The sequence below is a fragment of the Chrysemys picta genome, chromosome 9 (genome assembly GCF_011386835.1).
Source record: "Chrysemys picta bellii isolate R12L10 chromosome 9, ASM1138683v2, whole genome shotgun sequence".
Lineage (NCBI taxonomy): Eukaryota > Metazoa > Chordata > Testudines > Emydidae > Chrysemys > Chrysemys picta.
In genome coordinates this window covers 54,260,589-54,273,206 of record NC_088799.1, presented here as the reverse complement: position 1 = coordinate 54,273,206, position 12,618 = coordinate 54,260,589, and the positions used below count along the sequence as shown (strand labels likewise).

Below are 12,618 nucleotides of genomic sequence, written 5' to 3'. Positions count from 1 at the left end.
ACCACCCTCCAGGGTAACCCTGCAGCATGGTGTGGGATTTGGGAGCATACCCAGCAGTTGGAGAGGTTAAACTCTTGGGCAAAGCAAACCTTCAGGGACTCATATGTGTTTGTCTCTAAGGGTATGTCTACACTACGAAATTAGTTCGAATTTATAGAAGCCGGTTTTATTGAAATCGGTTGTATACAGCCGATTGTGTATGTCCACACATAAAATGCTCTAGGTGCTCTAGTCGGCAGACCGCGTCCACAGTACGAGGCTAGCGTCGACTTCCGGAGCATTGCACTATGGGTAGCTATCCCACAGCTATCCCACAGTTCCCGCAGTCTCCGCCGCCCCTTGGAATTCTGGGTTGAGATCCCAATGCCCGGATGATGCAAAACAGTGTCGCGGGCGGTTCTGGGTACATGTCGTCAGGCCCCTCCCTCCCCCGTCACAGCAACGGCAGACAATAGATTCGCGCCTTTTTATCTGGGTTACCTGGGTTACCTGTGCAGACAACATGGAGCCCGCTCAGCACAGCTGAGCTCACAGTCATGCTGCACCGTCGTCTTAAGATGTAAAAAAATAGATTTTCTCTGTATTCATTTGCTTCCCCCTCCCTCCGTCAAATCAACGGCCTGCTAAACCCAGGGTTTTCAGTTTAATCTTTGGGGGGGACCAGTCTGTGACAGTTGTTTGTGTCTCTCCCTGATGCACAGCCACCGTTCTTTATTTTAATTCCCTGTGCCTGTACGCCATGTCGTCACTCGGCCCCCCTCCCTCCTTCCCCTAGGCCGTCAGATACTACGTTTGCGCCACAGCTCGAGCCGAGAAGCGGTTCGCGCCTTTTCTTTGAATTCTGGGTTGAGATCCCAATGCCCAGATGATGCAAAACAGTGTCGCGGGCGGTTCTGGGTACATGTCGTCAGGCCCCTCCCCCCTCGTCACAGCAACGGCAGACAATAGATTCGCGCCTATTTACCTGGGTTACCTGTGCAGACAACATACCACGGCAAGCATGGAGCCCGCTCAGCTCAGCTGAGCTCACCGTCACCATATGTCCTCTGGGTGCCGGCAGACGTGGGACTGCATTGCTACACAGCAGCAGCTGCTAACTGCCTTTTGGCGGTAGACAGTGTAGCATGAGTGATAGTCGTGGGGCTGGCAGCCGTAGGGCTGCATTGCACCAGCCCCTTGCCAGGCGATGGTATATTATGATTGGTACCCGTCGTCATCGTATTGGTGTGGCTGTCAATCATGGCCACCTGGGCAGACATGCTACTGTTTTGATGATGACGGTTACCAGTCATAATATACTATTTTCTGCCAATTGCCCAGTATTGTCTGCTAAGCACCCAGAAGAGGCCGAGGGCGATGCTGGGTGCTGGCGGACGTGGGGCTGGCAGACGTGGGGCTGCATTGCTACACAGCAGCAGCCCCTTGCCTTTTGGCAGATGATGGTATTTTATGATTGGTACCCATCATCGTCGTATTGGTATGGCTGTCACTCATGCTGCAGCGTCGGCTGCCACCTTAAGATGTAAAAAATAGATTTGTTCTGTGTTCATTTGCTTCCCCTTCCTCCGTGAAATCAACGGCCTGCTAAGCCCGGGGTTTCCAGTTTAATCTTTGGGGGCACCATTCTGTGTGACAGTTGTTTGTGTTTCTCCCTGTTCCTGTACCTGTACGCTATGTCGTCACTCGGCCCTCCCTCCCTCCCTCCCGCCCTCCTTCTCCTGGTCCATCAGATACTACTTTCGCGCCTTTTTTCTGACCAGGCGCCATAGCTAGCACTGGGATCATGGAGCCCGCTCAGATCACCGCGGCAATTATGAGCACTATGAACACCACGCGCATTGTCCTGGAGTATATGCAGAGCCAGAACATGCCAAGGCGAAACCCGGACCAGGCGAGGAGGCAATTGCAGCGCGGCGACGAGAGTGATGAGGAAATTGACATGGCCATAGACCTCTCACAAGGCACAGGCCCCAGCAATGTGGAAATCATGGTGTTACTGGGGCAGGTTGATACCGTGGAACGCCGATTCTGGGCCCGGGAAACAAGCACAGACTGGTGGGACCGCATCGTGCTGCAGGTATGGGACGATTCCCAGTGGCTGCGAAACTTTCGCATGCGTAAGGGCACTTTCATGGAACTTTGTGACTTGCTTTCCCCTGCCCTGAAACGCCAGGATACCAAGATGAGAGCAGCCCTCACAGTTGAGAAGCGAGTGGCGATAGCCCTGTGGAAGCTTGCAACGCCAGACAGCTACCGGTCAGTCGGGAATCAATTTGGAGTGGGCAAATCTACTGTGGGGGCTGCTGTGATCCAATTTGCCAGGGCAATGAAAGACCTGGTGATAGCAAGGGTAGTGACTCTGGGCAACGTGCAGTCAATAGTGGATGGTTTTGCTGAAATGGGATTCCCAAACTGTGGCGGGGCCATAGACGGAACCCATATCCCTATCTTGTCACCGGAGCACCAAGCCACCGACTACGTAAACCGCAAGGGGTACTTTTCAATGCTGCTGCAAGCCCTGGTGGATCACAAGGGACGTTTCACCAACATCAACGTGGGATGGCCGGGAAAGGTACATGATGCTCGCGTCTTCAGGAACTCTGCTCTGTTTCGAAAGCTGGAGGAAGGGACTTTCTTCCCGGACCAGAAAGTGACCATTGGGGATGCTGAAATGCCTATCGTGATCCTTGGGGACCCAGCCTACCCCTTAATGCCATGGCTCATGAAGCCGTACACAGGCAGCCTGGACAGGAGTCAGGACCTGTTCAACTACAGGCTGAGCAAGTGCCGAATGGTGGTGGAATGTGCATTTGGACGTTTAAAAGCGCGCTGGCGCAGTTTACTGACTCGCTCAGACCTCAGCGAAAAGAATATCCCCATTGTTATTGCTGCTTGCTGTGCGCTCCACAATATCTGTGAGAGTAAGGGGGAGACCTTTATGGCGGGGTGGGAGGTTGAGGCAACTCGCCTGGCCGCTGATTACGCGCAGCCAGACACCAGGGCGGTTAGAGGAGCACAGCAGGGCGCGGTGCGCATCAGAGAAGCTTTGAAAACGAGTTTTGTGACTGGCCAGGCTACTGTGTGAAACTTCTGTTTGTTTCTCCTTGATGAACCCTCCAACCCCCCCCCCCCCGACCCGGTTCACTCTACTTCCCTGTAAACCAACCACCCCACCCCACCCTCCCCTCCCCTCCCGCTTGCAGAGGCAATAAAGTCATTGTTTTTTCACATTCATGCATTCTTTATTAGTTCCTTACAGAGGTAGGGGGATAATTGCCAAGGTAGCTGGGATGGGTGGGGGAGGAGGGATGGAAAAGGACATACTGCATTTTAAAACTTTAACTCTTATTGAAGCCCAGCCTTCTGATGCTTGGGCGATCATCTGGGGTGGAGTGACTGGGTGGACGGAGGCCCCCCCACCGTGTTCTTGGGCGTCTGGGTGAGGAGGCTATGGAACTTGGGGAGGAGGGCTGTTGGTTACACAGGGGCTGTAGCGGCGGTCTCTGCTCCTGCTGCCTTTCCTGCAACTCAACCATACGCTCGAGCATATCACTTTGATGCTCCAGCAGACGGAGCATTGCCTCTTGCCGTCTGTCTGCAAGCTGACGCCACCTATCGTCTTCAGCCCGCCACCTCTCCTCTCGTTCATGTTGGGCTTTTCTCATCTCCGACATTGACTGCCTCCACGCATTCTGCTGTGCTCTATCAGCGTGGGAGGACATCTGCAGCTCCGTGAACATCTCGTCCCTCGTCTTATGTTTTCTCTTTCTAATGTTCACGAGCCTCTGCGAAGGAGAAACATTTGCAGCTGGTGGAGGAGAAGGGAGAATTGGGTTGTCCATTTAAAATGGGGTTTCAATGTAAAAGGAGGGGGCTGCGGTTTCCCGGTTAACATGCGGCACAAACACAAGTAAACCACCCCCCCCACACACACACACACGATTCTCTGGGATGATCACTTCACCCCTCCCCCCCACCGCGTGGTTAACAGCGGGGAACATTTCTGGTCAGACTAGCAGGAACGGGCGCCTCTGAATGTCCCCCTTAATAAAATCACCCCATTTCAACCAGGAGAGCTTTCTGGAGATGTCCCTGGAGGATTTCCGCTCCATCCCCATACACGTTAACAGACTTGCTTGCTTTTTTTTTTTTGTAATGTTTACAAATATTTACAAAGTTACACTCACCAGAGGTCTCCTGTGTGCCCTGAGGGTCTTGGGTGAGTTCGGGGGTTACTGGTTCCAGGTCCAGGGTCACAAACAGATCCTGGCTGTTGGGGAAACCGGTTTCTCCGCTTCCTTGCTGCTGTGAGCTACCTACAGTACCTCCATCGTCATCTTCCTCGTTCCCCGAACCGTCTTCCCTGTGTGTTTCTCCAGTGAGAGAGTCATAGCACACGGTTGGGGTAGTGGTGGCTGCACCCCCTAGAATGGCATGCAGCTCCGCGTAGTAGCGGCAAGTTTGCGGCTCTGCCCCGGACCTTCCGTTTGCTTCTCTGGCTTTGTGGTAGGCTTGCCGTAGCTCCTTAATTTTCACGCGGCACTGCTGTGTGTCCCTGTTATGGCCTCGGTCCTTCATGGCCTTGGAGATCTTTTCTAATACTTTTCCATTTCTTTTACTGCTACGGAGTTCAGCTATCACTGCTTCATCTCCCCATATGGCGAGCAGATCTCGTACCTCCCGTTCGGTCCATGCTGGAGCTCTTTTGCGATCCTGGGAGGACTCCATCACGGTTACCTGTGCTGATGAGCTCTGCGTGGTCACCTGTGCTCTCCACGCTGGGCAAACAGGAAATGAAATTCAAACCTTCGCGGGTCTTTTCCTGTCTACCTGGTCAGTGCATCTGAGTTGAGAGCGCTGTCCAGAGCGGTCACAATGAAGCACTGTGGGATAGCTCCCGGAGGCCAATAACATCGAATTCCGTCCACACTACCCCAATTCCGACCCGCAAAGGCCGGTTTTATCGCTAATCCCCTCGTCGGAGGTGGTGTAAAGAAACCGGTTTAAAGGGCCCTTTAAGTCGAAAGAAAGGGCCTCGTTGTGTGGACGTGTCCAGGCTTAATTCGGTTTAACGCTGCTAAAGTCGACCTAAACCCGTAGTGTAGACCAGGCCTTAGTTAGTAGGGATTTCTTTCCATCCCGCATGTGCCTGGGGGGAAACGGGAGTTAACAAGAGGAGTGTCCCTATGGCAAAGAGCACCACTATGGCAGACCCTGGATCTGAACTCATATTAGGCAGGTGATCCTAGGGCCTAACAATCACAATTCCCCAAATACCCACAAAATAACAATTACCAATAGCAAGCAGATTAAAAACAAAAGGGACCAGGCCACCAGATTAGGCCGGTCCTGTGAAAACAAACACAACCAACGCTCAGAGGTCTCGCGGGGAGTGCGCTGTGACTGTCCAAAGAGATCACAGGGCATTCCCCGCAGACACTACTGTCGTCTGAATAACAGCTTAAGTCCCAAATCGTCGCTGGCAGTCTTCTCTGCAGGCTGGACGGTCCACCGTTCAGGAGCAGGCACTGCCTTCAGACGAGAGTGATGAATCCAGTTTTTGTGTCCCTCAACCTTTGCTGCTGTATGGGAGACCAGCAGGACGGTGTAGGGTCCCTTCCATTTCTCTTGGAGAGGCTCGTCCTTCCAGGTCCGGACGAGTACAGAATCGCCTGGCTGCAAGGAGTGGATCGGGGCATCCAGCGGGAGAGGTTGCAAATCTTTGGTATACCTGTGGAGAGAACAGAGAACAGCAGACAGAGAGCACATATACTGAGATAAGAAGCCACACCCCATTTCCCACTCCCCTGCCAGAACCGGTGTACCATTCATAGGCCATGCCCTTCCAAACATAATCTCGAAGGGACTGAGCCCTAACCTGCCCTTAGGGAGAGCGCGAATGCGGAGCAGAACAAGGGGCAAAGCATCAGGCCACTTAAGGGAAGCCTCTTGGCAAACCTTTGAGAGGTGCCGCTTAAGTGTCTGATTTGTACGCTCCACTACCCCACTGGCCTGCGGTCGCCATGGCGTGTGAAGCTTCCAGGGGATCTGTAGGGCATCCGATATCTTTTGAACGACTTGGGATGTGAAGTGTGTTCCGTTGTCAGATTCCATCCACTGGGGGAGTCCAAAGCGAGGAATGATCTCTTTGACAAATTTAAGAGCCACTGTTTTGGCAGTGTTATTACGGCATGGGAAGGCTTCAGGCCATCCGCTGAATCGATCTACCAAGACGAGGAGGTATCTGAATCCTTGGGTCCGGGGAAACTCAATAAAATCTATTTGCCACACCAGTCCCGGGCCTGGGGTAGGCTCCAGAGTGGCTGGCAGCACTGACACTCCTGGTCGAGGGTTGTTCTTTTGGCAGACTAAACATTCAGCCTGCACCTGGGAGGCCAGAGGCCTAAGTCCAGAGGTTAAAAAATATTTACCCATTAGCTGAGAGAGAGCCTCTCTCCCTGCATGAGTGGTTTGATGTAGTTTCTGCAGCACTGACCGAATTAGGCTCTTTGGTAGTAGGATCTTTCCTTCCAGGGAGTGGAACCACCCCCCTTTCTCCTGGAGACCGAGTCTGTCGGCCAGATCCCTTTCTTCGTCAGAGTACTGAGGAGTCGGGAGCTCACCCACTGATGGGATGAGGGCATGCATATGGGCATCTTCAGCTTCTAGTGGTTCCAGGGTAGCAGCTCGCCTAGCTTCCCTATCCGCCCTAGCATTACCTCTGGCCACATCTTGATCTCCCTTTTGATGAGCCTTGCAATGTACCACTACTACCATTGTGGGGAGCTGTACCGCATCTAAAAGCCGGAGAATCTGGGGTCCATGTTTGACAGGAGAGTTTTGCGCTGTCAACATTCCTCGTTGCTTCCATAGACCAGCATGGGCATGTAGTACTCCAAAGGCATATCTGGAATCAGTAAAAATGTTAACTCTTTTCCCTTTTGACAGTTCAAGTGCACGAGTTAAGGCTACCAATTCAGCCAGCTGGGCTGATGTCCCAGCAGGTAAACTCTCTGCTTCCACAGTTTCATAGAGAGATACAATAGCATAGCCAGCCCTCCTTTGCCCATTTACAACTGTACTACTGCCGTCCGTATACCACTCATAATCAGCATTCAGGAGAGGTTGATCTTTCAAGTCTGGGCGGCTAGAATATTGGGCATCTATGACCTCCAAACAGTCATGTTCCTGCTCCTCTGTCTCCGGTAATAGGGTAGCTGGATTAAGGGAGGGACAGGTCTGTAAGGTAACTTCAGGATTTTCTACAAGCTTTGCCTGATACCGAGCAACTCGAGCCTGTGTAAGCCAGAGACCACCTTTAATATCCAGCAGGGCTTGAACCATGTGGGGAGTATACACTTGCACAGCTCCTCCCAGTGTCAATTTCTCAGCTTCCCCAAGCATTAGGGCAGTTGCTGCGACCGCTCGCAAACATGCCGGCCATCCCTTAGCAACTTGATCCAGTTGTTTAGAGAAATATGCCACGGGACGTTTCCAGGTGCCTAATAACTGAGTAAGCACTCCCAGGGCCACTCCTTTCCTTTCATGGACATACAGTTGGAATGGCTTAGAGAGGTCTGGCAGACCCAGGGCTGGAGCTTCCATCAATTTCCTTTTTAAAACCTTAAATGCCTTGTCGGCTTCTGGGGACCAGTGAAAGGGGTCATGATCCGCTCCCTTAACACATTCATACAAGGGTTTAGCCCACAATCCAAACTCTGGGATCCATATCCTACAGAAGCCTGCCATACCCAGAAACGCCCTGAGCCGCTTACGATTGCTTGGGATAGGAATTTGACAGATAGCTTCCTTTCTTTCATTTGACAGCTGACGTTCCCCCTGCCTTATATAAAATCCTAAGTAGTGAACTTCTGGAAGGGCAATCTGAGCCTTACTCTGTGCTACTCGATATCCTCGGAGTCCAACAAAGTTCAGGAGGCTCACAGTGGCTTTAAGGCAAGAGGTTAGACCCACTGCAGCAATTAACAAGTCATCCACATATTGCAGGAGGAGGACTTTGTCCTCATTGTCCCACTCCTCCAAGTCTCTAGCCAGGGCCTGGCTGAAAAGGGTGGGGGAATTTTTAAATCCCTGAGCCAACACTGTCCAGCAAAGCTGCTTTCTAACCCTCCTTCTATCCTCCCATTCGAAGGAGAAAATCTCCTGAGACTGGAGGTCAACCGGAATCGTGAAGAAAGCATCCTTTAAATCCAGGACTGAAAAATGGGTGTACTGCCCCCCTACAGAGGCCAACAGTGCATACTGATTTGGAACAAGGGGGTGTAGAGTCTTAACCCGCTCATTAACTGCTCTCAGGTCCTGGACCAGCCGGTATGTGCCATTGGGCTTTTGCACAGGCAAGATAGGAGTGTTCCAAGCTGACTGGCATTCTCGAAGTACCCCACACTTTAGGAACTGGTCTATAGTTTCCTGCAATCCCTCTCTGGCTTCCCTTTTGATCGGATACTGCTTAATTCGCACTGGACCTTTTCCTGGCAAGAGCTGAACAGTAATAGGAGTATGATGGGCTGCCTTTCCTGGGATCCCTGATGCCCATACCAGAGGAAAAACCCGCTTCTCCCATTGACTCCACTCTGGGGCTTGCATGGCTGAGGGCTCAATTGCAAGTGTCATTATCCAGGCATTCTCTGGGGGTAAGGTGAGGCTTATTTCATCTTGGGTGAAATGCAGGGTGGCACCTAAGCGACAAAGCAGATCCCGTCCTAATAGAGGCGTTGGACAATCAGGGAGGTAAACCAGTCTGTGAGATAGAGTTCTGTTTCCCAAAGCACATTCCGCTGGGGCATATACTGGGCACTTAGTTCCTTTCCCTGTGGCTCCCACCACAGTGAGGGAATCTGCCACAGGCAGCTGCAGGGGTTGGTTTACAGCAGTTCGTGCAGCTCCAGAGTCTATTAAAAAGTCTATGTCTGAATCTCCCACCCGCATTTTTACTCGGGGTTCCGGGGGCAGGATAGTCCGTCTCCCCTGACACCCCTATTCTTGATCCTCCGCTGCCATCATAGGGGTACCTTCCCTTTCGGGGCACTCATTCTTCCAATGTCCCTCCTTTCGGCATATGGCACACTGGTTGCGACCCAGACGCCTTTCCTGTGAGCCAGGGCGCCCACGCCCACGTCCTCTCATTCCCCGGCCCCTTCCACCTTCCTGAAATCTTCCCCTGCCACCAGCCTGTACTGCTGCAACCATCATTTTCACTTGCCTCTTTTCCTTTTCTCCCTCCCTAAGGCTGTAAGCCCTGTTTGCAGTTTCCAAAATCTGTGCCATTGTCATGCCCATCAAATCCTCCTTTTTCTGTAGTTTCCTTTTAATATATGGGGCGGCATGGCTGGTAAAGATACCCTTTATAATTGCCTCAGTAGCCTCATCATCAGGGTTTGCATTAGTAGTTTGCCTGATGGTATCCCGAATACGCTGCAGAAAAAGCAACCGGACTCTCTTTTGGCTCCTGTACTAGCTCATACGGCTTAGCCCAATTGTTATGTCGGACAGCTGAGTGTCGGAGACCATGTAATAGGAGCTCCTTGTATACAGTGAGACAGGTCAGATCTGCCGGCACGTTGGGATTCCACCGGGGGTCTGCTTTAGGGACCTGAACTGCAGCAACAGGAACGTTTGCTGCGTTTGCCTCATGTCTAAGCTGTGCCTCCTCTCGTGCCTTAGACACAACCTGATTACGCTCCACCTCAGACAGCAGGGTCCGCATAAGGACATTACAGTCATCCCAGTCAGGCTTATGGCTAGCCAGACACCCTTCAAAGACCGAGATAAACTTGCTTGGATTCATTGAGAATTCCCCTGCCTGTGCCTTAAAAGCTGCTAGGTCCACTGGGTTAAAAGGCACATGGGTATAAACCTGCATTGTAGTGGCTGGGCGATTTTCTGTTCCAGTACGGGCTATCCGAGTCTCAGTAATCAATGGATAGAATCCCACCGAGGGGGCAATCTCTGGGACCTGAGGCACCCTATCTTTATATGGTGGGGGTGTTGGAGCCGAAGGGGACACCGACTCTGCCATTACAACCGGGGGAGGGTTCTGAGGACTAACATTTACTACCGAACCTGTCGGAGTCAAATTACACTTTTGCAAAAGATCTGATCTATCTCTTAACAACATAAACAACTGTACATACATATGTTCATTCCATTTACCCGTACGCTGACAAAACAAAAGCAATTGAAGGATCGTATTATAATTAAGTGATCCCTCCGGTGGCCACCTTTCCTGGTCCTCTAGCTGATATTGAGGCCAGTCTACTGTACAGAATCTTTTTAATTTACTTTTAACCAACGGATCCGATCCAAACACTTTCCAGTTCACCAGAATGCATTCTAAGGGTGTACACCTTGCCCTGCCTGCAGTACTCTGTCCCTGCCCCATACTCTAGGGAGACACTGGGCGTCCCCAGGTCAAAACAGGTAAAGTCCCCACTGGACTGTTCCTACCTTATCCAAGGGTCCGGTTCTGCATCGTCGCCCACAGCTGTTTCTCCACTAATCAAGCGCGTTGCACCGTTGTGCCCTCCGGGGTCGACCAAATCACGTCTCCGCCGAGGCCCCCGATGAAGTCACCGGTGCGCGCTGGGCGTCGGTCGTCGCCGTAATCCGTCGGCCGCCAGGAGGGATCCGGGCAAGGCTAAATTTCAGCCTCGAGCCCACCCAGGGACGCCAAGACTGTTGCCGGCACAGGGGCCCGAGGATAGCAACAGTGAGGTTCGGTGCCCGGAGTGCTTCACGCCAATAAACATACCGGGGTGGAGAAACAATCAAAGTTTATTTGAGATCTCAAAGTGGTGCAAGGAGACAGGCAAGTCTCAAATCGAGCACACCAGCAAAAACAGTTTCTCTCTTCTTTATACACTTTACAACTAAGCCCCCCCTCTCTCCCCCTCTCTATCACCCCCCCACTCCCCCTCCCCTTTCTACCAAAGGCATGTTTATACATTTAAGTAACTAAATCATTCTAGGGCTATAAATCTAGTTTGTTAGTAACTTCTCTCTAAACAGTTATTTGGTCCTGTTTACCCTTAGTTTATTACCCCTTCCTCAGCTAGAAACATGCAAACCTCATCATTATTGTTTGGTACCTGAAATGAGCAAGGTTGTAATTGCTAACTAGCTATTTACACATTCCAATACCTGTCCTTGGTTGTTAAGGTCGATCAGAGTTAAACATGGAAGAACAGAGTTTAAACATGGAAGAACTCTGGCTCAGGCAGGCATAGTAACCCCAACAAGCTCATGCAAGTCACTCTGGTGACCCATGAACTGCTATCTTGTCAAGCCTGTGGGAAATGGCCCACTATGCTCTGGAACTATTTGGCGTTATAAATTGATAAATCCGGGTGTGGTGGCGATGCTGGCTGTCCTACGTGGGAGCAGGAAGTAGGCATGACTGCCAGTGACCCTGGTGCAAAAAGAAGAGTCGCTGTTAAAAGTTTTACAGACTGTTTGGCAGCAATTGCCTGCAGACTGCAACTCCCATGAGGCTTTCCAGAGAAGGCCCTGGAGGACCACAACTCCCGAGAGCCCTTGCGGCGAGAGTGTGGGCGGGGAACTACGTTTCCCATGATGCATCTGCACGGTGCGGCGCTCTGACGGCGCAGGCCACGACTGGGGACACGTGGCTGTCAGCGCGGGGCAGGGGATGGCGTCCGAGGGCGACCAGCGAAGCGGGCTGCAGCCCTACCTGGACTCGCTGCGGCAGGAGCTGCAAGTGCCGGACTCGACCCTGCTCTCGGTGCTGCTGGCGCTGCTGGCCGTGGCCCTGACCCTGCGTGAGTGACTGCGGCATGACACCCCGACTCGCTGCGCGGCCCGGTACCCCGACCCGCCTACCCCCGGCCCGGTACCTCGGCTTGCCTCCCGTCGGCCCGGTGCCCCCGACACCCTGCGCGGCCCGGCCCGCTTTCCCCCGGCCACCCCGGCAGGCTGCCTGGTCTACCCCCCTGGCCCGGTACCCCAACCCCCTAACGTACCGAAAGTACTAGTGTCACAAATTCAGTGTGCACAATCATCCCCTCTTGTGGTTGATTTTTGAATGCGCTTTTAATTTACAGTGGAACCCCATTTATCCGATCTAATTAGGACTGGGGCCAGATCAGATAATCAGAAATTGGGATAATCCGGAGAACTGGCAAAGAACTTTCTATCCCTTATTTTAAGATGAGGTGAGAGCTCAGGCAGTCAGCCCCTGGTGGCTGGTGGTTCGCTTAATATGGAGAGCCAGATAATGAAGGCTCAGATAAATGAGGTTCTATGTTTCACTCTATATGCATCCGAAGAAGTGGGCTGTAGTCTACGAAAGCTTATGCTCTAATAAATTTGTTAGTCTCTAAGGTGCCACAAGTACTCCTGCTCTTTTTGCGGCTACAGACTAACACGGCTGCTACTCTGAAACCTGAGGTTCTATTGTATATCAATAAAACATGTTCAAACTGAAACCTATATATATCGGGGCTCAGGAAACTGAAGTTCAGTGTTTCATCTTAATTGTGGAAAAATGCAGATTTTTGTTGTTTTTATTATCAGAGAATTTTGTTTTTTTGTATCATGGAAAACTAGGATCCCAGAGCCTTTGCTCTGTTGCAGCTGAAT

At 51.9% G+C, this 12,618-nt stretch overlaps 2 protein-coding genes across 2 annotated transcripts in view; one reads left to right on the top strand and one right to left on the bottom strand.

Annotated features, from left to right (window-relative positions):
• The window catches only part of LOC101947049 (ovotransferrin), a 72,921-nt gene that overhangs the window by 30,168 nt on the left and 30,135 nt on the right, over positions 1–12,618 (top strand). Inside the window, exon 19 of the mRNA XM_065557440.1 lies at positions 11,601–11,798. Within this exon, the coding sequence (XP_065413512.1) occupies positions 11,601–11,798 (198 nt within the window). The remainder of the gene's footprint in view (positions 1–11,600; positions 11,799–12,618) is intronic.
• On the bottom strand, positions 3,235–5,575 carry LOC135973513 (myb/SANT-like DNA-binding domain-containing protein 2). The gene is made up of 2 exons (XM_065557116.1): positions 4,188–5,575; positions 3,235–3,808 (listed from the first exon to the last, which is right to left on the bottom strand). Exons 1-2 carry the CDS (start codon positions 4,726–4,728, stop codon positions 3,339–3,341), a joined length of 1,011 nt encoding a protein of 336 aa, XP_065413188.1. The 5' UTR covers positions 4,729–5,575; the 3' UTR covers positions 3,235–3,338.